Source organism: Tenebrio molitor, chromosome 2, assembly GCF_963966145.1.
Source record: "Tenebrio molitor chromosome 2, icTenMoli1.1, whole genome shotgun sequence".
Classification (NCBI taxonomy): Eukaryota; Metazoa; Arthropoda; class Insecta; order Coleoptera; family Tenebrionidae; genus Tenebrio; species Tenebrio molitor.
In genome coordinates, this window is record NC_091047.1 from 23103874 (window position 1) to 23131568 (window position 27695).

At 33.9% G+C, this 27695-nt stretch overlaps 2 protein-coding genes across 10 annotated transcripts in view; one reads left to right on the forward strand and one right to left on the reverse strand.

Moving 5' to 3' along the window:
- Rfk (Riboflavin kinase) overlaps positions 1–27695 on the reverse strand; it is a 35829-nt gene continuing 8134 nt past the window's right edge. For 2 of the 4 annotated variants that reach the window (XM_069039065.1, XM_069039064.1), the window contains exon 2: positions 1–559. In XM_069039065.1, the coding sequence (XP_068895166.1) occupies positions 65–514 (450 nt within the window). In that variant the 5' untranslated portion in view covers positions 515–559 and the 3' untranslated portion in view covers positions 1–64. Of the gene's footprint in view, positions 560–783; positions 927–27695 lie in introns of those variants that run through there. The other 2 variants (XM_069039063.1, XM_069039062.1) reach the window with 2 other exon arrangements.
- UGP (UDP-glucose pyrophosphorylase) lies at positions 514–27312 on the forward strand. 6 transcript variants are annotated; one of them, XM_069039045.1, is made up of 7 exons: positions 14512–14593; positions 14644–14858; positions 22177–22596; positions 22650–23078; positions 26406–26544; positions 26594–27003; positions 27053–27312. In XM_069039045.1, the coding sequence occupies exons 1-7, from the start codon at positions 14527–14529 to the stop codon at positions 27158–27160; spliced, it is 1788 nt and encodes a 595-aa protein (XP_068895146.1). In that variant the 5' UTR covers positions 14512–14526; the 3' UTR covers positions 27161–27312. The 6 variants fall into 6 exon arrangements, with proteins under 6 accessions (XP_068895149.1, XP_068895146.1, XP_068895147.1 ...); XM_069039046.1 differs by having other exon boundaries at positions 14647–14858; XM_069039048.1 differs by lacking the exons at positions 14512–14593; positions 14644–14858 and adding an exon at positions 514–653.

Consider the following 27695-nt stretch of genomic DNA (forward strand, 5'->3'; position numbering starts at 1 on the left):
TTAAAATAATAAATTTAACTTATATTAGACGTCAGTGCCTACCGAATACTATAAACAAGACAATTTATTCCGAAAAAAACGGATGATTTTTAAATCTGGCAAACTCGTCGGCCTCCAACTTTATCTCAGCGTCTGCGACGTCACCGTTGATAGCTTTTATCAACTCATCCACACTGGCAAAATTTTTCTCCGGCCTGAGATACCCCAGCATCACAACCTTGAGCGTCTTCCCGTAGAAATCGCTGTCGAACTTGTGCATGACGTAGGTCTCCATCGACTTCTTCGTATTGTTGTAGAACGGATTCCATCCGACACTCATCACCATCTTGTGGACGCACCCGTTGTCGACGTTGGCGAACCCGAAATATATTCCGGGCTGCACCTCGTCCGGCAGCTTATTGACAACATCGACGTCGTAATTCGCCGTCGGTATTCCCAATTCCTTGGACCCTCTGCCGAAGCCCTTGATGACTTCGCCTTTGGCGAAGTGCGGTAACCCTTTGTGGAACGTCATGTGGACACGCCTCCGGACGAGTTTGCGCAATGGCGGCAGATCAACCTGCAGACGTGAAAATACTCCATTCAGATTTCAGAAATTTCAGGTTAGAGGGTAACGAAGTCCGATGCTCGCCGTCAACGGAGAAGAGAAAAAAGTGAGTGAACATTTTTGTTTGTTGTTGTAGATAATGATAATGTGAGGTTATCGGAGATTTATTTACATGGTGCTCTGTCGATGTCCTTAAACGACCTTAACACGACCGCTGAGCTATACCGACCACATACCGACTGATGATGTTTGATTGAATAACGCACTTTTCTAGTAATTTCCTGGAGAAAAGTGCAGTTCATTGTTGCCACGAATGCGGTTTGCATTTATGCACTGCAACGTTATTGGATTATTTTCTGTCGACCGATAATGTATCATTCGTTATCAAAAAAATTAATGTACATGAGTAATTATGACTTTTATTTTGTTGTTCACATTACCGTGGAGACAAATTTGTTTTTAATCTCACGTGAGCTTATCCAATCAACACTTTTTAAACCAAAACTACAACTAATATCTACAATTACACTATTTACCTTATGACAATTGAATAAAACTTCTTTGCTCTCTTAGATAAACGACCCAGATTATTAAAAAACTTAAAATCTGATAAGGCTTAACGGAAAGATAACGACGACATTCAACGAAATATCTCTGACGATGAGATAATTTTCAGAACAAAAATTCTAATGCTAAGTACACAGTGCAATTCCTTTGATTGTAGATATTGTTATGTAATATGAGTATTGTAATACAACAGTGGCGTAACATGCGATGTTTTGGAATTATTTTTATATTTATTTGGATGTAGTTTGGCGTCGGTGAAAACAATAAGCTGTTTGCCATAAAAATAATCAGTGATGTAAAAAAATTGGGAACCACAATTTACATGAAAAACAAATTTTTTGGAAGAAAAAATTGTGTGTTTTTTTATAGTTATTTACAGTTTGAAGATTTTGACGAAAGAGTTTTAATTTCGAAAAAAGTTTCTATTAGGATATTATTCCTACTATAATACTTTTTAATATGTAGTTATTTAATAAAACTAGTTTGTTAATAAAGGCGATTAATAATAATCGAAACTGTTTAAAGCACGAACGAACGATAGCGAGTGAGTGCCTTTAACAGTTGAGATTATTAATCGCCGATTAACAAACAAGTAAGTTGATTACAACATTTTTGGTAGGTAATTCTTTACTTTAACTTCTGGAATTTTGGCGTTTTTTCTGGCTAGACAGCCATAGGGCGTCCTCCTAGATCATTCAAACTTTGTGCAAATGCCCTTTTTTTTTCTCTCTTGTTGTGTTTCAAGGTCGCGTCAATGCCTTGGTATAACTAAAGGGCCAGGAAAATTCATTTGCACAAGGTTTGAGCGGTGGGAAATGATGTAGGAGGCCTTGAGGCTGTCTAGCCAGAAAAAACGCGAAAATTCCAGAAGTAGGTAAAGTAAACAATTACCCATTTTTTCGTTGACCGCAATAGTTATTTACATAAAAGTCAGGAAAATCTCACATTACTGAAGAGGAGCTAAATTGAAATACGAGGCACTTTGTGCCGAGTACATATTTTAAAGCTCCGAGTCAAGTAAGAGATTTTACTGACGTGTTTTGTATTAAATTTTTCCGGAAATCGTAAAAAAGACGAAATTTATAAATTTTATAGATTTTTTTTACAAATTCCACAAAAATCAAGTTTGTCAATTTTGTTGGCAACTATAGTTACAAAGTAATCAACATCGAAAAAATTTCATCAATTTTGTGCGTGTGTTGTGAAAATTGTTCTTTTTTAAAGTATCTTTTTTATTTTGCGTCTTGTAAAGTCTTTACAGTACCAGTTCGGAAAATTCAATAATTTTCCTGCGCGTAAATAAGCAGGAAAATGTTGTTTCCAAGACGATTTCCGGAAAACTCTTTCTTTGGTGACAAAATTGGAAATTAATACCAAATCAAAACCAATTTCATCTTTTTCATCGCATCGATACTGATGAGCCCTTGTAAAATACCTTCATCCTTTTTTTGTTCTCAGGGTAGGCCATTTTAAAATTTTTCAACACTTTCTATTTACTTTTCCACAAAGACTGTCAGAAGACAATAGCGTCCATACACTTTCAATTTCACGTAAAAATCACGTCTGCTAAAAAAACCTAGTTACCATTGAAAAATATCACATGCGAATTATAACAAAAAATGTCGCCATTGTGAAAAAGTGAATTGCAGATTGTGAATTCGTAATTGTGCAGTTATGGAGCTAGAAAACCCTGCTGCACTACCTACTGCAAGTGCAAACAATGCGCGTTCGAGTTTGTTACCAGCTAAAAGTCGAGATCTTTACGAAAAAACGTATAATCTATATCTATGTATAACCTAGGTATATCAAAATATCATAAAAACACCAAAATCACAAAAACAGTTACTTAATGAAAAAGAGTGTATTAATGACGTCAATTTTCATATGGTGCCGAATTTAACGTGGTGTGAACTGTTGTAGCTCGTACGAATGTTGATGTCGTGTAAATTTTGTCTTCAGAGCTCCAGAAAATGTAAAATAGGGAAAGCGAAATTTCGATTGACTAACCAGGCCAATCAATATTTCAATTCCTCATAACTTCCGAGCGCCTCAACGGAAAATTGTCATTCAAATTTTGATTAACTTACTTTTGGTCGTCTCATTTTTCTACTCCGTGAAAATAATTAGATAATCTCTAAATTAATTGGCCACTTCAGCCTTGCGTTTCTTTTCGACGTTCTTGAACTTAGTTGCCGAAGAGAAGACATTGGCGTACGCGAATTTCTTATTTTACTGGCAGAGGGATTAGTGGGGTAAATTGAATTGACGTGTTTCCACATTGTATGTACGGTCGGTGGACAAATAAAACTGGGACACTTAAAATTTAATCTGTGTAAATCAGACCATTGAATTGTCAATATATTTGTCAGTGTTTATATAATATGTCATACCAAAGTTAACCTATTTGTGATAAAGCCGTAATTAAACGATGCAAATTTGTAAATTTTGACTTATGTGATTGTCATTTTTGTCCCAGTTTTATTTGTCCATCGACTGTACAATCGCGGCCATCCAAAAGTGAACGATAGCTTGCGAAAATTTTCGTATTTTTCGTTAGATTAAATCAGGCTGTATTCATTGGCATTCGTGCAGCAGGCGTTACTATTTTAATAATAACAAGTTGTAATAAATATTTTTTAATAAAAATGAGGTTGAGAAGTAATTAATACATTATTAACGTGAAAGTAAACTTTAGTAAAGAAATCTTTCCAACACCTATTCGTATTGGCGTGTTTTGTTGCCAACGCCTCTTTATATTGAAGATGCAAGTATTGCAATGTAATTCTCTCGCCAGAGAAGCCAACGACCAATTTTCTTCTAGCTTTGCAATAGCCCTAACTGTCTGAATCGGAGTGAGATGTGGCATTTAAAAAAATATATTTTCAATAATTTTTTTAACGCTAGTGTCAAACTTTGACATTTTAGGACGCCTATGATTTAAAGTAAAAATCAAACTATTAAAAAAAACCGTTCACTTTTGGATGGCCGCGATAGTTCAGTGGCGAGCACGGAATTTCGCACACATAATTTCACTGACATAATTTTATAAAAATGAGATACTGGCGGCAGTTTCGTGACAGTTTAGGTGAAACATCAGTCATGATCACATATATCATGATTGATTATAATGACCATAAAGCTTAGACTAGATAGTTTTTTTTAATGACATACAAATTGGTGTGCGAAATTCCGTGCTCCCCACTGTACATACCGGGTGGGGCATCGTATACGCGCACGCCAGAAATCGCTACTACTAATTAAATAAAATTGGGGAAATTTTATATACCTGACTAATTATTGATAAGGTATATTTGAGATTTTTTTAATTTTTTTTTGTTAATAAATAAGGCCGTAACAGTTTTATTAGTTTTCTGAAATTAACTGTTAATTTACCTATAAAGTTTTTACACTAAATGAATCTGTATCTTCTAGCGCATCAAACCCTGGTGGCACAATTACAAATTTTGACTTGGTTAACTAAATAATTCGCTTTTTTATTTAAACGTAAACCAGACGGATGATTTACGGCACAATGGTATAATTTCCCAACAAAGGTATAGCCGACCGTTTTAAACCTTTTTGCCATAAAATTGACAGTTTCCATTGTCACCTAAATTTACGACAGCACAAGTAGCAGGTCATAAATAAAAATGATTTTGAAAGTTGAAATGTAAAACTGCGTTTAATTCAAAATCTAATTGGTATTTCTTTCCGTAGATTTCGTAAATAATTATAGGAAATGAATCTGGGTAGGTTAGTATAAAAATCTGAATTTGACTTTTTGGTTGAAATTTACATTTTAATTTTTTTTGGCTTTGTTTGTAAGGGAAAAATTATCAAAAAAATTATGAAATGTACCTTACCAACAGCCAGGTAAGTCTGAAAAATTTCGACAATTTTATTTAATTAGAAGTCGCGAATTCTCGCGTGTGCGTATACGATGCCCCACCCGGTATAACTAAACTGGCGCTAATAATCATTGCAAATGGAAACCCGCCTTTAAGGCGATATGCGAATAACAATTACATACATGTATCCACATTAAATGTGGGTACAATTTTTATGATATGATCATTCTCTGAAAATATAAATTTGTACTATCGAATTCATGAACATCTAGGACAGCAAAACGTCGTAGTTAGGTATGTTAACTGTTCAAAAATGTTGTAGTGTAACGTATCTACGTACTTTATTTTAACTGGTTACTATGTTACTAATGTCCAACATGTCAAGTAGATATCATAAATACGTTTGACGTTGGACTGAGCATTGCTAAATTCGAACTGTCATAATGACAGACGTTGATATTTGACATTTTGATGTAGCCCAATTTACTCCAACAAAATTTTGCTGTACTAGTTTTTCATGACTTCGATAGTACGTTGAACAGAATGTAAGTATATTTTCAGAGAATGATCAAAATTCAATTATCATAAAAATTGGTTGAGTACCATTGGAATGTGCCAAAAACCTTCGCACTTTCAACAACGATAGATAAATAGTTATTTGTACAACTAGTTATGAAAGTTATACTTTTTTCCACGAATTTGCGGATTGATTGGTCTAAAAGGATTTATGAAAAATTACAACAACAAAAATTGGTATGCTTTGACAATCATCTCCAAGGAGATGGAATAAAATGATGCAAAAAAGTACTACATACTTTCACTACGATTTTTCGTGTAAAAAAGTGCCACTTTCATTACGATATGCAAAAATAGTATACACATTATGATACAAGTTTATAAGGAAGCCTTTAAAGCACGCGTGACGAGTTTAAGAGCACGGCGCGTAGCGGAGTGCTTTTAACGTCGCAAGTGCTTTAAAGGCCCTTATAAACGTGTATCATACGCTATTTTTTATTATACCTGCACTACAATCTGAAAATTATAACAAAAAAAAAACATTGAAATACCTTTTCCGAAGTAATCTGTGTCAATAATGGTTGATATAGAAATGGTCAATTGTTATTGTTTCGTTGCTATCATAAATTGTGTATAAATGTCTATTTATCATTGTTCAAAACGTAGGTGAATTTGTTGTTAACTAAGCAACCTTTAAAGCTTTTGTGTTTTAAAGGCCCTTTTTCGCACGCAGTTTAGTGTCAAAAACAGGGATTATGATAATAAAAAATACGTTTTTTTTTTTTAAATGTTAAGGCAGGTCAGCTTTATCGTTTCTTATATAAATTGAATTTATAAATGTTAAATAGTTGTTAGTTTTGGGACAGATAGCAGTTATTTTCTTTTTTGAAAAAAAAATACGTTTTTACCTATAAGTCATTATTAGCTTAGTTAGGTACTATGGCGGACAATAAATTTAGGCCGGCAAATTTCTGACATTTCAAAAAAGTCAATGCAAGCGACCATTTATTGTCATTATGACTGATGTGTCAGTTTGTCAAACTGAAGGTTTTCAAGCTGTTTGGCGTTTCCTCCGCCCTTTTCGTAACTTACAGATCATGACGCACTAGCGTAACTGATTTGTAGTAGCAGGTAATGACAGGCCGGCCTAAACTAATTGTCCGCCATAGTACTAAAATTGTAATCCGTACTTTATTGTCATCATGATTACCGTCTTGATTATGAACGTTATTTTTTGGGTGGTAAATTTCAAAACTCAAAATTATTTTGTCATTTCTACTACACAGAAAGTTTACCTCAGGTTATCTATGTAGGATTGCTCTAATTTTGTTCATTCATATCGGATTTTTGGAATATCTGAGCTTCAAACAGTTTAAATTGATTGTCAAAATGACAACAATCGAAAGTGGGGTTACGATTCCTAAAGGTTTATTTACACTTTACTTGAATGTCAAGAAAGTGACGGCCAAAATTTTTTGGCCGCCATAGTACTCTTGCTGCCCAAAAATAATAATCCACAGAAGAAAATGTTTAGTGGATAGCTTAAATTAAAATTATCTGTGATAAGCATTTTTCCCTAAAACTGTTGGTATAGAAGACTTCTTAAAATAATTGACTGCCACATAAAATTTTTATTGTAACATGTACTATTGCGGCCAAAAATTTCGTCCGTCACTTTCAAGGCCCTGACATGAAGTGTAAACTACCCTTAAGCACCAATAACCTCGCTTTGTTATCGTTATTGTCATTTTGACAATCTGTCATTCAGTCCATCAGTTCAAATTTTGTGAATACAAAGGACAAGTTCCACTCTTACAAAATTACCACACGACCGCTAGTCGCTAGTGGCACTAGAGACTAGAGGCAGACTTGCGGTTATTTTTGGATTAAAGTACCAAACAGAGAACCGTGGAAATTACACGAGTATGCCGTAGTTTTTAAAAAATCAAACGAAAAACATTAAGGCAAAGACAAGGAAATTAAACATTTCTTTTTGTTTAAGTACTTAGCTAAATCAAAAGATAAAATGAATGAAGTTTAAAATCAATACTTGGTCATTGCTCCATTGGCGTCAATAACTCGTCTTACACGACGCTAGATGGAGAGGCATAAATCTCTGTGATAATTCCTATGTAATGATTGCCATGCATTAGTAATCGCAGTCAAAAGTTGTGCCCTATTCCGAATCACTTGTCGTTGTTGCAAATTACGAACCAAAAATCTGGACTGCGACTTGGCCAACCAAGAACGTTTATGCTACCATTCTGCTACTCTATGTGCTGAATGCATTGAACAATTGTCTTGTTGAAATATGAAGTTAAAATTCGGAAAAATTCTTGAAACTAAAGGCATCATCACGTCTTCAAGAATCCTAACATAAACATCACTGTTGAGCCGATCTTCTAGAGACAACATTAGCCCAGGTCTATATACTAAAATCCATACCCATATGTTTGCCGAAAATCGACCGCTCCTTTCCGTTGTATCTATTTGCTTGTATTTACCCCTTCAACAGCCGTCATAAAAGGGCTATTGCGTAATCTATTGAGAAGCATATTATCTTCTTCTGCAGTAAATGTGCTAGGCCTCTCTGAGCCTTGGCGTCTTTCAATAGTTCCATTCCATCTTGTCTCCATTTCTGAGGAATGGACGAAATTGTACTTTTAGGTATACGAAGGTCCATCGAAATCTGAGCTTGGGACATTCCTCTTTGTGCAAGAGTTACTATTTTGATTTTATTAAAATTTGATACCGATGGCATTTTGCTTGACTTTCAAAAGTGACAAGTAAAAACATCAATCATAATGACAATAAGGAATGGACTACACCGATTTTTTTGAAATGACGGAAAAATGACGGCCGAAATTTTTTGGCCGCCATAGTACTATTGGGAGCATGGAATTTTGGGCAGCAATTTATTTGTCATTTAAAAAACCCCTTGTAGTCTAAGTTTTATTGTCATAAATGTCATAATAATTAATTTTAACTGAACTTCAAAATAAACTGTCACAATTATTTTACATTTTAGTTATTGATTTCCAAAGTTTAATCGAAGACTGTTTAGTTTTCGGAAAATCACATCAAAGCACTTGCAACTTTTCAGGATTGATGAAGGCAATTTGCCAAAATAATATGTGACAATAGTAGATAATAAAATGAGGTTATTAATACGTCAAGAACCTAAAGCCTATTTCACATCTTATATCAGTCAAATTTCAAGTCTGCCCGAAATTCCGTGCTCCCAATAGTACTTGCAAAAAACAACTAATAATTACATTAACTGTCACTCAACGAGTCTTAACTAAAATTACACGTAGAAGCCAACGGATTATAGAAATCTATTTTAAGATAATTGAGTTCAAAGTTGATTATAATCATTGTTTATCAAAATGTTTCGTTGTTGCAAAGTGAATTTACAGAGAATAAAGCTTGTTTGACAGGATGCTAAATTTTGTAGAAAATTTGTTAGAAAATGAGAGAGGACCAATCAACGATCAGGATCTGACAAAGACAGACTATGATCCTGATCGTTCATTGGTCCTGATCGAGGGTCTCTCTCATTTTCTAACAAATTTTCTACAAAATTTAGCATCGTGTCAAACATGCTTAAAATACATATCATTTTATATCCTTTTGCCACCAAACAGAAAACATTTTAATCTAACAAACTATGTACAGTCGCAAGCAATAAATTTTGGTCGTCAAGGTCATTCTTTGACGCAATCAAAAATGCTCCATTGTAAAACAGTCGTAAATATCATAACGTATCATCATGTTGTATGACATTAATTGTCATTTTTTTGACACTTTGTTGACATGGGCATAATCAGGCAGGGAAAATTTTTAAATTTGTGACAATCTTAACTAAATTTTGAAATGACATTGACGACCAAAATTTATTGCCCCTTGGCTCCTAGAATCCTCATGTAGAGTATAATGTTGCGATGTGGTGGTATTATTTTTATTATTTTTACAGAAGTGAAGACAGAAGAGGCATCAATACTCCGTACACTGACAGATTGCACGTTTTTAAATTCTAGTTCCAAAACATAAAGCAGTGAAAATTACTAAACTCTCCATCTCAATCGTTTCGCGTTATTTAGGAAGCCATTGTAGCCTTGCAGATTTATTCATGTCAGTAGTAATCGTACACCCATTATGTTTACAGAATTACAGCTGTCAATCTGAATGAAGTTTCAGTACAAGTGTTTTCAGTTGTTATAAACTGTTGTTGAAATTATTGATTCTTCGACTATGAATGATATACTTAACAAATGTTTTGGACGCTTGATTCTTCGACTATGAATGATATACTTACTTAACAAATGTTTTGGACGCTATCCTACTTTTTACCACGTAGACGCTTGTCTCTGTGTCTGTCAAAAAACGTGCATCTATCAGTGTACGGAGTATATCAAAAAAGTGTTCTATCATCAGTTTACATTTTTTTTACCAGCATAATTAGTAATTCGATTCCATCATGTTCGCAGCTAATCTATTTGGTGCCTGTCAAAGAAGTCAAAATGGTAATCTAATCAAAATTTTGTTTGCCCGTTCTGTCACAAAATTCAGATTAACATCGGAGGAGTGAACATTAAAATAGCTAAATAATATGAATATTCAGAGTTGTGCAAAAATATTAAAACACACTGATTTTTTGTCATTTCAAAATACCACAGTCTTCAAGATATCTTTGACATCAGAGGACAAATTTACTATTGTAAAAGATTATGCCAAACAATTAGATCATATGAATTTCAGCGACTTCATTTTGTATTTTAAGCCCACGCATTTTTTTTTTCAGATTATTATTTTCATTTGTGTCGTCTTGGAAGATATCGAGCGATCAGATTAATTTGTAATCGAATCATCCATGGATTTGAATCCGTATGTCTTTTGCGATGATATGTCGAGATCTAACCTGTGTTTCAAGCTGTATTTATTGGAGCGTGGATACGACTTCGGATTCATGGATAACTCGATTACAAATTAATTTGATCGCTTTTTACATATGATTAGGCATGAAATCTGTCATTTGATTTTTTCAATTTTTTTTTTGGAAAATAGTATACATATTATGTAATGAGGACCAAAAATGGAGTTTTATGTGCTGCGGCTGGTAGTTTGGCTGCCGAACGCAGTGAGCACATAAAACTATTCTTGCTCCGAATAACATACTATTTTTTCTTCAAACCTTCATAACAAATTATTTAAGAAATGTTAAGAAACCGGGTAGAAGATTAGGTAGACTGATAAATTAATATAGCTCGTTTTGCAAAGAGTTACTATAACCATGACTAGTATACACAATGCTGTGAACAAAATCCGAAATAATTATCCGTGTGTCAACTCGTTTTAATTTGGATAGATTTAGTACGGTTTGCAATAATGTACTTACAAGTTTCTTGATCAAACCTTATTTATTCACTTCAGCTTTCAATATCTCACATTCAGACACGAATTTGTTAAAATTTGAGTTAGGAATTTCAAATAATTTAGTTAGTTTACTTCACAGCCGCTCATCAGCGGAGATAATAACTTCACGGACGTTGGTCAGCTCGTTAGATGCCATAACAATGAAGTGACACTTTAGCATTATCAATGCAGCAGTATAATGTCATAATTTACGGACGTTTGAAGAAAAACAATATTTATATTGCATCGATTTCTGCACATTGTACCACCTAACGTACGTAAAAAAAAGTGTGACCTGGTGCTTGCGCTAATGTAGCTTCATCTTGTCTAATATTTTGTGAAATAGGACGAAAAAGTGAAAGTTGACAACCATCACTACGTATGTCAGAAATCGTTGAAAGAGTTGAAGAAATAATATAAAATGAACCGAAAAGTTTAATTTGTCATTTAGCACAACAAATGAAGGTATGATCAAATATTAACTGTACCCCATTCACACAGTTGCCACATAAATTTTCGTACATAGTTGCCATACTTGGCCACATCATTTTGAATCAGCCAATACATAATTATGTTATCGTAAGGACACACCTTTAGCGAATCCTGTAAAAATTAAATATTTACAAAAGCTACCAATAGAGCTTGCTACCAAGGAATTTTTTTCAACTGTATTCATTGAGTACAACGGGTCAACGTGAATGGATCAATATTTTTACGAAGCTGCTATTAACTGTAATTAACATTATTACTCAATAAAACAATTGTTTCAGTCGACGATGCCTCTATTTTCTGTGAGTACATATCAGCAATTGTGACATTAGTTGGCTAGTCAATATATTTTTTAAAGTGCACTTATCGCAATTGTCAGTACATCATCCACTTACATTTAATGGTTGACACTTTGTCTACTTTAAAATAATTGGAAAGTCTTATAGGTTAATAATTGATATACAGGGTCTCCCAGAACTGGCGGACCAAAATAATACCGTGAATTCATCATCTTCTGGGAATAATAGGAAAAATGTTCAAAAAAATCTATCTTAAATAGTAATTAGGAAAGAAGCAATTTAAACTGACCAATGCTGTTGTTGATGTTAAGTTACCTATTAATTAGTTTTCCTGCTTTATTTGTAACTATGAATTCATTTCAAATGATGCATATGCATTGTTGGGTATCCGCATTGTTTGTGCAATGACGGACGTTTTTAGGTTATAGTATTTTTCAGGTTATAGTATTTCTGCTAGGATCTTCCCTATTGGGAAAACGAACTGCGTACTCCTGAGGAGCAACTGTGGCACTCTCATCACACTGTCCATGTAAGACAAGCATATCAAAATATTCTGAAGCGGTAAACATTACGCGTTTTTAATGACTTGTCAGAATTGTCAGAAATAATTTATTATGACATAATTTTCAATTATAATGTCTTTGCAACAATCAAATTCGTTTCGATAGTTACCAATATAATTTTTTAAGGTAATTTTATATCTACACGCGATTGGTCAATTAAAAACGTTCTTATTTTAAAATCCAATGAGGATGGATTTTTTAAAATATTTTTCCTATTATTGCCAGAAGATAATGATTTCACCGTGTTATTTTGGTCCGCCAGTTCTGGGAGACCCTGTATGTATACACATTAAATTTACTGTGGACTCAATTCCACTGACAGAAAGCTGTATATACCTTATAGAGCGCCACATCATGTTTCATGTTAATAATAATACAGGTGTATCGAAATTCCTTCAGATTAAGTATAGGATTAGAGGGAGTTAAATTCTGTTACTTGCAATTTTTTCAATTTTATATCTTCAATATACAGACTGATTTTGAAATAAGTTTGAAAAAAAAAACCGGTAATTGGTGATGATGAGAAGTCATAAATAGACAAAAAATATTATGATACGAGTCTTATAAGAAGCATTTTATCGCACGCACGGTTTTAGAGCACGACGAGCGTAGCGAGGAGTGCCCTAAAGGAGTAAGTGCGATAAAATGCCTTACAAACGAGATGTCATACAGTATTTTTTCTACTTTGCCACTTTTTAAATGAAAAAAAGGTCTTTTACGCCGAGACGAAGGTCGAGGCAGTATAAACCTTTGAATGCACAAAAACATCTTCACCCACGAAATATAAACAATATTTTTTCTATAATTGATTCAAAAAATTGAAATTAAAAATTCAAATTTTTGAAGGAACTCTGAAGTTTCATGCAGTGACCATGTTGCTAGGTAGCTAATAAAAAGCAGTGTGTGAAGTGAAAAACAGAAATAGTCGTGTGCGTGACATCGCATTTCACACACTGTTTTGTATGGTTTCTATGGTTTCGATCTTACTAACAATGTAAAAAGATACACGTAAAAAAATGACCCACTTCATACACGGATAACTATGCGTGAATTTCAATTTTTTGAATCAATTATAGAAAAAAATTCTTATAGAAGTTTTTTCGTTTTCGAGATACAAATGATTGAATTTAATTTGTTTGACTTTTTTTCAGCTTTTGATAAAGGATAAGATTAGTTAAACATGGTAATTACTAAATTCTTTTTCTATAATTGATTCAAAAAATTGAAATTCACGCATAGTTATCTGTGCCTGAAGTGGGTCATTTTCTGACGTGTATTTTTTTTGCATTGTTAGTAAGATCGAAACCATAGAAACCATACAAAACAGTGTGTGAAATGCAATTTCACGCATACGACTATTTCTGTTTTTCATTTGACGCACTGTTTTTTATTAGTTACCTAGCAACATGGTCATTGCATTGAAACTTCAGAGTTCCTTCAAAAATTTGAATTTTTAATTTCAATTTTTTGAATCAATTATAGAATTATCTTTTCAAAACCGCTAAATTATCTACTATCTAGTGCTTAAAAAAACAAAAAAACATATTTTTTTTTGAATCTCAGAAACTGACAATACCTTTTGGATATTTTAAATATATGATAAATATCGTTTGTAATTGGGGTCCTTGAAACTATACCTATTAACATAATTACTGCTGCTAAAACTAAAAATAAACAATGATTAAAGAAGTAGGTAGGTACTATGGCGGACAATAAATTTAGGCCGGCCTGTCATTACCTTGACAACAAAATGTGAAGCTAGCATTATGTTCAACTAACCCCATTTTCGATTTTTGTCATTCTTGTCATCGTGACTGCGATAATCAAAATTAAAATTGGGACAAGAAGCGTGCACCAGAGAGAAGTGCTACTACAAATCAGTTATGCCAGTGCGTCATGATCTGTAAGTTACGAAAAGAGCGAAGGAAACGCCAAACAGCTTGAAAACTTTCAGTTTGACAAGCTGACACATCAGTCATAATGACAATAAATGGTCGCTTGCATTGACTTTTTTGAAATGTCAGAAATTTGCCGGCCTAAATTTATTGTCCGCCATAGTACCTACCTAATTACTTCAAGCCAATCCACCATTTTAAAAGTTTTCGTTATAAACTTAAAACTACCTATTCAAATTTTTATGTAACCCTGAAATATGTCAAGAATTGTTTTCTATTCGTCTGGTCACGGTCGAAAAACCTGGGGGTGTCAAGGCTGTCTATAAATGCTTACATCTCCAAAATAATCACCGATGTCAAAACGGTCTACTAAAGTGACGTTAAAACATGTCAGTGCAAAAGTATTCTGATTATGTGCAACTGACGGCACCAGTCGCACCCCCTTTTGCTGAAGGTAAACTGATCACGTGTTGCGAATCGTTATTTCATCAATGACATTGTAAGAAGGTTCGATTCGGAGAAAGATATCGTCGGAAGAAGTTAGATATTTAAAACAAACTGTTGGTAAACCTTTAAGCTTAGGTTTAGCTGAGGTCACGCAGAAAAAACCGCAAAGTCCTGTACAGTATCTTGGGCATTATCTTCTAAAATATCGTTATAACAAAGAGGTGGAGGAATGTTTGGAAAAGGAAATTGACGCAATGGAAAGGGAAAGATGGGTACGTGGATGTGTTAGTTGCTTTAGTAAAGTTAAAATGAAGCTAAAAGTATTTACAAGTAATTAAACTTTTTAGCATGTTAGAATATATAGAAATGAATTTGTTTAAGACAGAATATCCAAGAAAATGTCCGTTTAATGTACGGTTTAATACTCTCTTGGAAATATAATGCGAAAGTAAATATTTGGATAAATTAAATAGGAAAATCCTTCGTCATGATTGTCACAAAATGTAATCTTTAGGGCTCGTGTACGTAATGCAAACATAATAAAAGCCGAATAATGATTATTGATCTGATCGGATGATGGCCATTTAATATGTTCTGTGCAGAATTGTGTCTATCTGGATGGTTTCTATTTTGCGCTTCTAAGTGTATTCGAATCGCTGTTTTGTTTCTTTTTCAATACTAAAAAAAGACATCTGAATTTAGCTTTATTAAGAAGCCGCAATCTGTCAAAAATGATTGAAGATTGTGTAACTGAAAGATGAGCAAACATATTCTGTGACACACGTGACAGGCAGATAGAGTTGATTATTTTTGCGCGAAATGGTGAAATCTTTTGATGACACTTCTAATCGAATAATTGACGAATCATGATTGTGGACGATTTAGTCAGCTTTTTGACGAAAGATAAGCACCAAATTGTGCATTCGTTCAGAGATAATGAGAATTGAAATTGGAAAACAGAATTTCTGACAACGTGCGGCCTAACTTAATAAACTGTCACTTGTCAATTGTGACACTTAATTGGAGACTAATCTTTCAAGTGACAAATGTCAAAAACGTCAAATCAGATCGTGCGGACATGAAATCGTATTTTTTTTAAATGTAAAACGTAACAATACCCAACCAAAATACTAGCTATTTAAAAAAATCCCAACATTTTTGACATTTCGAGTTTCTCAAAATGATATAATTCATGATATGTATAATCTTTTGAAATTTGGGTCGGTAATTAGATGATTAGGTCCTATGTACACTTCTATTAAAAAAAAAAAAAAGCGTACAAGTAGTCAGCACAATTTTGGCTATATTGCCATATCGTAAACCTATCTTTTAATTGTTGTTACTTAGAAACCTGTAACAAAACCCGTGATGATAGCTGGGTTTGATCGATGTATTCTTCAGAGATTTTAATGTGTATAAAAGTTTTGCCTTATTTATTAGGCAAGTAGGTATTACCAATTACTACAAACACAATTCAAACTTTTTTTCACAAATTTATGGAAAAGGCAACTCTCAACAATCTAACAACAATTTAAAAATTTATAAAAAAACAGTGTTTACACATTTGACATACAGGGTGGCCCAACACTTACCATTTTTGCGATTACGCGGTTTCTAATTATCGAAAAAAATTTACGCTTGGCTAGGAAGAGACACACATTATGGAGCTATAAGCCTGTCCCATTATTTTATTTATTATCAATTGGGTTTCGCGTCAAGAGGCGATACAGTGAAATTAATCAAAATTCAAAAAAAAAATTTTTAATCTAAATAGGTTCAAACTAATACAGAAAACAGAAATCTGAAAATAAAAAAAACGCATCACATTGCCGATTTATTTGCAATTAAAGAAGGTGCCGCACAACTGACAGGAATTTATGACGCAGTTACACTAAGTGCCTAATCACAAACCAGCCAGTTTTATATTTTTATGTCAATCGAATGAAAAATCGCCAAAGATTCCGTGTCCGCAATAGTACAGAAATGATTTGTCACCTCGCAATTACCAGTTTTTTCAAATGTCTGATTGTTAAAAGAGAAAACTTTTGGTGACTAGAACGTTGTTCAACACGAATTTAAAGAATACGTTTCTTTTGTATTGCAATATTATTGTTAAAAACTGAAATATATTGATTTAAAAATCCCTATTTATTATGGAATGATAGTTTAGAATAATCCAAATCATTTTTACTAGAAAAACTGTTTTTGAAAAATTACTAGTCGTTCATTAAAAAACTACTCGTATTATCCATATTTCCATGCCAGGTCACTATGTGAGAACTGTTATCAGGAACAAATTACGTTACGTTACCTACGTTATGAAATGTACTTTGCAGAAGTGTTCCAGCAAAATTAAAGATTCTTGAAGATGAAGTGTCGTTGTAGGTCTGATTTCTTCTTTTGTTTTGTTACAACTTAAAAATTAAAACCGGTGTCACCGAGTTCCACCTATACTTTATTACACAGGGCTGTTTCAAAACTGCCACCAAAACTTTACAGAGCATGATAAAATAATATGCTATACTGAATAATAAATCATTTAAAAAAATTCGTTTTTGTATGTCTCCAGAAGATAAAGAGCTGCAAACGCTGGAACAAAGAGATCATGTATCTAAGCACTCTATGTGTGTATGTGTATTCCGAGACAACTGAACTGCACACAAAACCCATTAGAACCTTAAACCAACACTCGAATTGCGTTCAGTATTGGCTGGATTGGCTTAATTTTTCTTCAAAATTGTGATTACCTTCTTGTCTTGAAAAAACCGAATTTAGAATGGACATTATTGCTAAGCAATTTTTCTTTGTGCACCGCCATACTATTGTTTTTCACTTGTTTTTAACACTCTGTATTTTCGAAACTTGTATTTTTCAAAAAATAACAATAATTATTGTCCACGTGGACTCAACATAGTGTAAAATGTTTCCATTGTTACGCTTTCGAGAAAAATTCAATAAAATTTACAAATAACGTTCACAAAATAACTTAGGGCCGGTTTCACCAACGTGAGTTAAATTTATGTTTTAACTAGTTGTTGATTTATATCTTAGTTATTTACCACTCTTCCAGCTCCTAGTAATGTACCATCTAATTAATAAGTATAAAAAGTACCTGGCGAAATATTGAGCGCAATTCAGTTGAGGATTAAGCAACCCTTCTATGACCTGACTACCTGGTCGAAATCTGTGCGCAGTTCGAGTGTCTCCGTGTATATTCATATTATTTTAGTCGAGTTCGACCACCGGCCGCCACCAAATGGATTAAGATCTTCCAGGTAGTGACCGAAGGCCAAAGGGATTAAACCTTCCAGGTAGTAGCCGAGAGTTCACTCAAATAGTTTGTGGGATGAAAAAATTAGTGGTGGGACCTTGAAGGGTGCATTTCGATGTAGAAACCAATGATTTAGTTTAGTTTTGTATTGGACAAGACACCTACTACATACTTACATATTTGAAATGGAAGTTACAACAATGTTAAGTGAAAAAGGCAAAATGCTACTAATTGTGGACAAATTTAAATTTTCCCAAGCTCACATTGCAAAAAACGGGAAAATCAGATGGCGTTGTGTAAAAAGACAGTGTTCTGCATACGTGTATACCCAAGTGGGTGACAAAACAAATAGTGTTGTGTGTGGTAAAACAGTTCATAACCATGAGGTGGATTCTACGTTAAGTAGACAAATTTTTAGCAACAGTGCTAAAAGAAGAGCTGCAGAAAATCCTTCAGAGAAGCCTTCTAAAATTATCTGTAGGCAGCTTCATCAAGAGGAATATAAAGATCTTAGGCTAACTACCACAGATATAGGATGTGTCAGAAGAAATATGTATCTAGAACGCCGTTCCGTTCCAAAAACACAAGAAGAGGTAATCAACACTGTAAACAAAACACTTATTTTTATTTCGTTCAAACTCTTTGAATTTATTTTTATCACAACTTGTTTAGCCAATTAAAATAATTGTCTTGTTTATTTTTAGCAACGATTCGACATTAGATCATTCCTTTGGATGATATAAAAGTGAAATCCTTGCTAACTGTTGATTTTACTTCGCCAAAAATACTTGAAATTCCCGTTTATCCACAAAAAAAAAATCATTTGGTTTGGACCAAATGATAATCAAAATTTATCGTGAAGCTATATTTAGGCCCTTAATGCACAGTGTTGCTTTTCAAGTGCTCTTGGATGAAAGACATAATTTGTGCTTAACTATTTAATATAAAAAATTAACAGAAACAAAAAAAAAATGTTATAGGAAAACTTTAAGAATATTTTCTGAGCAATTTTTATTCTTGACGGAAAAATACATTATTATTAGTCGACCAAGTTTCTACATGTACAGTCCGTTGCAAAAAAATCGAGTACATCATAAAAATCAAGAGCACTGAATTTTCCAATTTTTAACACATGTAAATCAGGCTTTTCTGACTTTTAATGGCATGCCTTTTCAAATAGGTTATGTTTGACACAAGGAATGTCATTATGTCAGACCTAACAAATGAAAAGTTTTGACATTTTCCTTGTCTCGGTAACATCAAAATTGACAACAAAAAGGATGAATTATCATAGAAAATTTGATGTATTACTATGGCGGCCAAAAATTTTTAGCCGCCTTTTTCTGTCATTTCAAAAAAATAAAAAAATGTAGTCCATACTTTATTGTCATTATGATTACCGTCTTGATTATGATTGGTATTTTTTAGTTGGTAAATTTCAAAACTCGATATTATTTTGTCATTTTCTACTACACAGAACGTTTGCCTCAGGTTATCTATGTACGACTGCTCTAATTTTGTTCATTCATGTCGGATTTTTGGAATATCTGAGCTTGAAACAGTTTAAATTGATTGGCAGAATAACAATATGCATGTCAAAATGACAAGAATCGAAAGTGGGGTTAATGTTCCTAAAGGTTTATTAATTATTTACACTTTACATGAATGTCAAGATAGTGACGGCTAAAATTTTTTGGCCGCCATAGTACTTACTCCATTTTTTTTGCAACCGACTGGACGCGTATACAATACGAGTAAAATCATTCGTATCTGAACATCTGTGACAGACATTAGGCTTTTCACGTTCTAATTATAAAGTTTTATTATCGAGTAAACTATTCTTAGGGCGTACTCAAAGAAAAACTTAATACAAAATAGGTAGCGTTTGACTTTTTGTAGCTTAATTACAAAAAGTTGTCGTGTATTTAAAAAAAAAATTAGAAAAACATCTTCAAAATAAAAAAGTTGATAGTATTGAAACATTAACTGAACTTAAGTCATTGATAAATATTAAGTGTCGGCATTTAATTACAATCGGATCATAGTTGCGATTTGAGTTAACAAAACAATTAAATTGAAAAATTAATTGAAAAACACCATGACAACATTTGATTTCTAGACTTTTAAACGGTTTCATTGACTGATAAATTGGTATAGTTTGTCCAGCGAGAGATTGGTTGATATAAAACACACTAAATTCTACGTAGAGAAAGTAATATCTAGCGCACGCAAAATTTGAAATATGTACATACAGGGGGGGCCAACACTTACCATTTTTGCGATTACACGTTTAATAATTGTCCAAAAATTCTGAAACTCGGTAGGCACAATCTACAATTAATATTCTATGATTGAGCATGATCAATTTTTTTCAATTAAATTTTTGTGATGGAGCTAACTTTATAGCGATTTAATATCAAATTGGTTCAAATATTGAAAGCTTTTTTTTTCTCTACTGGTTACAGAACTCCTCACCTTTTTGATTGATCCACTTCCAACTTTGAATTATAATTAGGTAATAGTGAAAATTGCGATCAAATATCAAGTTAAAGAAAGCTGGAATCCAAGACCGTTTATAGTAGAGCTGAATAGGGCAGCTCGTAATGTGATGGCCCCCCAATAAATCTTTTTGACGCAGGGCTGTCGGCTCCCCCGAAACCATTTTTCAGGTCAGTACTGGTGAAATTCCAGTTTATGATAGAAAAGATTCGCAGCAATTAAAGGATTTTTCTTTAAATGAAAAATAGATATTTTAGAAAACTGAATATTGAATAATTTCAACTTCATTACGTAATTTATTTGAACATTTCTTCAGAATGTTTGCCGAAATTGCTAGGCGTAAAATAGTCGAGTTCGGCCCTGACTGGGTAAGCACCTGCAGTTTGGCGATGGGGTATTGTAAATCTTACTTCTGGTTTGGATTGTGATTAGGCACTTAGTGTAACTGCGTCATAAATTCCTGTCAGTTTTGCGGCACCTTCTTTAATTGCAAATAAATCGGCAATGTGATGCGTTTTAATTTTTTTTATTTTCAGATTTCTGTTTTCTGTATTAGTTTGAACCTATTTAGATTTAAAAAAAAAATTGAATTTTGATTAATTTCACTTTATCGCCTCTTGACGCGAAACTCAATTGATAATAAATAAAATAATGGGACAGGCTTATAGCTCCATAATGTGTGTCTCTTCCTAGCCAAGCGTAAAATTTTTTCGATAATTAGAAACCGCGTAATCGCAAAAATGGTAAGTGTTGGACCACCCTGTATATCCTTTAAGCAGTAACATTTTTGCCCTGCTCTAATTAATGTACCTATTCTAGTGCATTTTGTGGTGGTGGGTTAATTTAATACAATTTAAAATCTCGCAATCTCTCGCTGGACGAAGTTTACGACTCTTTATTTTCAAAATCCGAAAAATTTGCACTCGTAGCTTACCTTCTATGTATTTACATTATGTGAACGATAATGATCTCATTTTTGTTTACCAAATTTTGGTTTGTCAAAATGTAAAAATCATATCCGAAACACACCATTATTAAAATTTATTAAAAATTATCAAAAGCTGAGTAATGGCCCAGTACGTACGTGTCATGCAAAGTAATAGACATCGGCATGCGTGCACGTTGTATATGAACACTTACATAATTATCGTATCAGTCTTGCTTGTTGCGCTCCTATTTTCAAGTCACTGTGGTTCAATAGTGATAATCATTCAAATTGGCGGCGTCTAATCGTAGTCTGTTCTCAATAAAAACCTATCTAAGTAAGGAAACATCACAACTTTTATCAGCTGCTATATATAAAAATAAGTAACCATTCGACATGTTCAGTTCGTAATCGCTTTTTACACGATTAGTGTTGGTATTTCAGTCAGCATGGACAGTATACTAGAGAGGGTACGTACTGCTTTACAACTAAAAATCATTCAGCACTATTCGCAAGGACGAATTCATAATGCGCTCAGATTATTCCATCAAAACATTCATCCCAAAACCACGTGGCTCGCCACTATCAAACGTCGAATAAAATGTTTTTGCGCGACATTTTTCTACCCGGCACAAGTGACAGTGCAAAACAAATTCAATTTAGTAGTTGATAATGTTAACAAAAGAGAAAAACCTAACGCTTCTTACTATTAGATAATCGACGCGCAAAAAAAGAATTTTGAATGTCATTACTCTTCATTTTGCGACTTTGTTGATACCGCTTCTACCTATTTCCGTACAAATAAACGCACATTTCGCGATAGGATGATGTACTGGGATGGCGAAACGGTATCTGTCAAAATTCGATTTTTTTTTGACGTGACAATTTTTTGCAGGTCCGAGGCCATACCAGAGCCTCTAGCGGGTCTCGCGAGTTCAGGGAAGCCACGAAACGCGACGCCTTGAACCTGTTGGAGAAGGAACTCGACAAACTCCTCTCCACAGCGCAGGAAAATGAGAAGGAGAAGAGCAGGAAGGAGTTCGCTGGATTTACACAACTATTTGGAAGGTTTCTCGAAGAAGCTGGACCTTCTGTTGATTGGGATAAAATTGAGAAGTTGCCTAATGACGCTGTTAGAGATTACGATACTTTGGAGACACCAACTACAGATACTATACACCATATGCTCAATAAATTAGTCGTTGTTAAACTAAATGGCGGTCTGGGCACGTCCATGGGATGCCACGGACCCAAATCCGTGATCGCGGTGCGGAATGATCTCACTTTCCTCGATCTGACGGTACAACAAATAGAGGTAAGGTTTGCAAAATAAACTGCGAGTTTTTGTACTGACGAGGTCGATTGCAGCATCTCAACAAGACGTACAAGGTAAACGTTCCGTTGATATTGATGAATTCGTTCAATACGGACGAAGACACGGAAAAGGTGATCAGGAAGTACAAGAATCTTCAAGTGGAGATTCACACTTTCAACCAGTCTTGCTATCCGAGAATAAACAGGGATACTCTGATGCCCATCACGAAGAAAATTGACGTTCACAACGACTTGGAGTCGTGGTACCCTCCAGGTCACGGCGATTTTTATCAGAGCTTCAAAAATTCTGGATTGCTGAAGAAGTTTTTAGAGCAAGGGAGGGAATATTGTTTCATTTCCAACATAGATAACTTGGGAGCTACTGTGGATCTAAACATCTTGAATCTTCTCTTGAATCCGAAAGACAATATCCAACACGAGTTCGTTATGGAGGTGACAGACAAAACCAGAGCTGATGTCAAGGTGATAATAGATAAATATTTAATGATAGTGGTAGGAATTACAGATAAATGTTCACAAGTCATCGGGACCTAGATAAGTAGAATTAACGGATTACGTGAAATCGTGTCTTGAGGTGAATAATAAATCGATAAAGTTAGAAATTTTACAAGAAGAAGCTCGTTGAAGTCTCATGTTAAAAAAAAAAATGTGTGACAATAAACAAGATAAAACTTTCAAAAAGGAATACATAATTACGTTGTTTATGGTTTTTAAATTACGTAACAATTAACGGAAAATGGTGCTCTTCTATTTTTATCATAACACATAGGTATAGATAAAATTATCTAGTCACATTTTTCTTGACACACTTTAACTTTTTACCATTTGACAGCTGATTACTGTCCAACAAATCAAGACTGCTACCTCATCTTTTGTTTTATCGAAACGTATGTCTTAACTTAATCGTAATCGTACAGATATGTATACCTGCTATACACAGTCTTTTTATTGGTTGGCTAATTCTCGAAAAATCTATTATTAATTAATTAATCATTAACGCTTTATCTTCAATGGTAAAACCCATTTTACCACTTATTCTGGGATAATTGTTGCTTACAATTACAGGAAACGTCCGTAAACTTTGCCGAAATCGAAAACTTTTTTTCAAGGTTAACGTCAACACTGTTGCTTTAAAACTGACATTTCTTTAACATTTCACCGAAAAATCAACTTAGCAGTGGCGTCGCGTTTGGCAATGAACCTGGTAAATTACCCATTCTTACGGATGTAAAATGTTGCTCTTGTTTATTTTATAAATTTCCTCCATTATCAGATAATAATAACAAAACGCACAATTATAATTCCAGTCTAAAATTCATGACTTCATGAGGTATCATTTATTATGAAGTATTTGCTTAGGATTCCCCTACGACGTGACCGATAATAATTTGCAAGCCTGCTCTGATTTGTTTTGTTCTAATCACTTTGCATCTTATGCAACGAGTGGGTTATTGACATTATTATCGCACATCAAAGCCGAAGGTCGGGTTTTTCATCTTTTCATCTACGACCGTTCAGAATGTTACAATTCAAAGTCAAAAGAGTAATAGGCTAATAGGCGCCGATTGTTTTCGAAATTGTAGTGACGCCATAGCAACTCCATACACAGTGACATTTAGATTTTCGTTTTTGTGAAAGCTTGCGAAAAGAGGATGACATCTTTAGGCGAAGATTTGCCTTCAGACGTAGAAGTTACAGGGTGTATTAAAAATGGCACATAATATTTACATTACAATATTCTACTCTAGTACCAATTTACTGTTAACCCTCCGCTCATTGAGTTATTAACAGTGAAACTTGGAAATTTGCTTCCATTGTAAGGGAGAGATACATTTAAATACCATTAATAACACAACTCAAGAAGTAAAATAAATATTCCAGCACTAATTTTACCAATTTGATTATTGTTTTATTTGTAATTTCATCTTTAAAAATGGTGTTCATAAATTTTGAATCTATTGCAACATGGCAACTAAGCTAGAGTGATTTTCCAAACTTGACTAAAATCAGGAAGTAACATTTAAAAAGTATTCGTCGAAGACCGGTATTCAACGTACATTCGCATGACATAAATATTATGCACCATTTTTAATATGTACACCCTGTATATGTTGCCTGAGATTTTTTTAATAGTACAAAATGTGAATTTCCGATTCATTTTTCTGATCAAATGCATATAACTTACAAACGTCTGTTTGAAAAAAATTGGTAATGATTATATGTACTGGGTGAGCAACAATTAGTCTTTGAGTTGGCAATAAAACTGGTGACTTTTATACTTCGTCCAGCGAGAGATTGGGAGATTTTAAATTGTAGACTTGTAACCCAACACTACAAAATGCACTAGAATACATTAATTAAAATAGAACATAATTTTAGGGCAAAAATGTTACTGCTTGAAGGATAATAGAGTGTTTGCGGAACGTCATTTTTCGTTATACTTATAGAGGGCGATTCAAACCAGAACAAGACAAGGGCGGGGCTTAAGATGCGCGCCGTTAAAGCGACCAGTGGCGTATGAAACTATTACTACTTGATTAAAATAATAAACATTACGAAATGAATGGGCAAAATTGATTTGAATTTTCAATAGGTTTTTTTTTTCATTTTACACAACACAAGTAGTACACAAGCACAACTGACAGACAACAATAAGCCTAAAAACGGGAAAAATTTTACTTTCTAACGCCGTCACTGTAGTACACGTCCTTCCCTTCTGAAACAATGGACTGAGCCGACGTCTTTCTACGCAAACCACGTGATGTCCTGTTCTGGTTTGAATCGCCCTCTACCTGATTTTATGTTATAAATAAATATAACGCAATTCATAATTTTCAAAAGTATTTGCGGAAAATTTTCATAACCACAAATATTAAAATAATGCCCTTATAATTTTGACATTCATTTAGAAAACTGTCACCAAAATTTTTGAGTTTCTCGCAACCATTCGGCTGCGGAGCACATCTTCGAATTTTTCTGAGTACATATTTCGAAGTTTTCAATGATATTATTTAGCTATCACAATCGACACAATGGACAAGTTAATATTTGTCAGATCCTGATATCTATCTTTATTAGGCGTAAAGACCAACAAAATATAACGTTAAACTATTTGATTGGCTACGTTATTTTTTAAAATAGTGTAAGGAATCGGATATTACGATAAGCTTATACTACGTGAATCTTATGATTGATTATAAGCATAAGGGAACGTTTTATAAGCAAAAAATTGCCTACCGCAAACAGGCTAATTAATATTTCAAATTTTACGTGCGCTAGGTACTATTTCTCTACGTAGAATTTAGTGATTTTTATGTCAACCAATCAACCATTTTATCAATAAAAGATTACAAAAACCAAGAGGTTTTGAAATTTATGTCAGTTGTCAATAATGACAATAAAACAAACAGAAATATGTAGGTACAATTCTGTCTTAACCAATTTCAAGTAAATTTTTTTATTGCCAACTGAAACAGTTATTGTTGTTCACGTAGGACCGTGTGAGCAACAAGTACTGATTGAGTTGGCAATAAATTCTGGTGATTTTTGGTGACTTTTATGTCATGTTCCAACGAGAAAACCATTTTATTAATAAAAGATTACAAAAACCAAGACGTTTAAATTTGAAATGTATACCAGCTGTCAATAATGTCAATAAAACAAACCGAAATAGGTACAATTCAGTCTTGAAAATTGTATGTAAAATTTTTTATTGCCAACTGAAACAGTTATTGTTGCTCACCCTGTAGTACCCGTTGAACGTGAAATTTTAACGAAACTCATCTCTAGGGTGGCACTCTGATCCAATACGAAAACAAACTGAGACTTCTCGAGATCGCCCAAGTACCAAAGGAACACGTGGACGCCTTCAAATCGGTCAAGACCTTCAAGTTTTTCAACACGAACAATTTGTGGGCCAAACTCGACGGTACTTCTTTGGCTCGCCCTTTTCAAAAATAAATTTCGTATGATTTCAGCTATCGAAAGAGTCCTCGACGAAGGCTCTCTCAGTTTGGAAATCATCATCAACAATAAAACACTGAACAACGGTTTGAACGTGATCCAGCTGGAGACGGCCGTCGGAGCTGCGATGAAGTCGTTCGAAGGGGGCATCGGAATCAACGTGCCCCGGAGCCGATTTTTGCCGGTGAAGAAAACGTCAGATCTCCTGCTAGTGATGAGCAATCTGTACAGTTTGAAAAATGGGTCGTTAGTCATGTCGCCGCAAAGGATGTTCCCGACCACGCCTCTGGTCAAATTGGGTGATAATCATTTCGCCAAGGTTAAAGAGTTTTTAGGACGGTTCGCTAATATACCGGATTTGATCGAATTAGACCATTTGACCGTGTCCGGTGACGTCACTTTCGGCAGGGGGGTCTCTTTAAAGGTGGGTTCCGTTCTGGAGTCGATAACTTTTCATGACGAGTTGTTTTCAGGGTACTGTAATTATAATAGCCAATCATGGAGATCGAATCGATATTCCTTCAGGTGCCAATTTAGAAAACAAAATAGTCTCCGGTAATATGCGTATCTTAGATCACTGAGCTGTGTGTGTGTGCTTTTTTTTTGAAAAAGATATTTTAAATATTGTTTATACATAAAATTTACTTGATTATTTTTAGTAAGCTGTTTTCTATTTATTTAAAAAATTATAAACAAATGTGCAATCGCGAAAATATATTTTCGTGTAAACTAACGAGTTTTATTATTTTCGTTGCACCCTTTCCACTATAGATAAAGCTGTCGATATTATGGGTGCGTCTTTATCTTGAAAGAAATGTTATCAAGGAGACGTCAAATATACATTTGGACCGAGTAAACAACTTTGTTGGGTAGTTTGCAAAAGAAGGTACAAATTACTAAGAATTTTGTACAAAAGTAAGTAGCCACAACTCCATAAATTATCCTAGATCCAACGACAAATTTCATTTGAGTTTTGTATTTGAAAAGTAAAGGTAATACAAACCAGTTTTTTTTTTCAAATGTGAGCACTAATTACAAATATTAACTTTTTTTTAAAATAAATATTCATTATTTCATATACAGACTGATCACAAAAAAACGCCCCAGCTTATATCT

Bases quoted from the DNA above. Each gene is read 5' to 3' on its own strand.
- UGP (XM_069039045.1), top strand. From the start codon at position 14,527: ATGTCAGTGCAAAAGTATTCTGATTATGTGCAACTGACGGCACCAGTC. The intron at 14,594-14,643 runs GTAAACTGATCA...TGACATTGTAAG, and splicing joins CGCACCCCCTTTTGCTGAAG to AAGGTTCGATTCGGAGAAAG. The intron at 22,597-22,649 runs GTAAGGTTTGCA...GGTCGATTGCAG, and splicing joins TGACGGTACAACAAATAGAG to CATCTCAACAAGACGTACAA.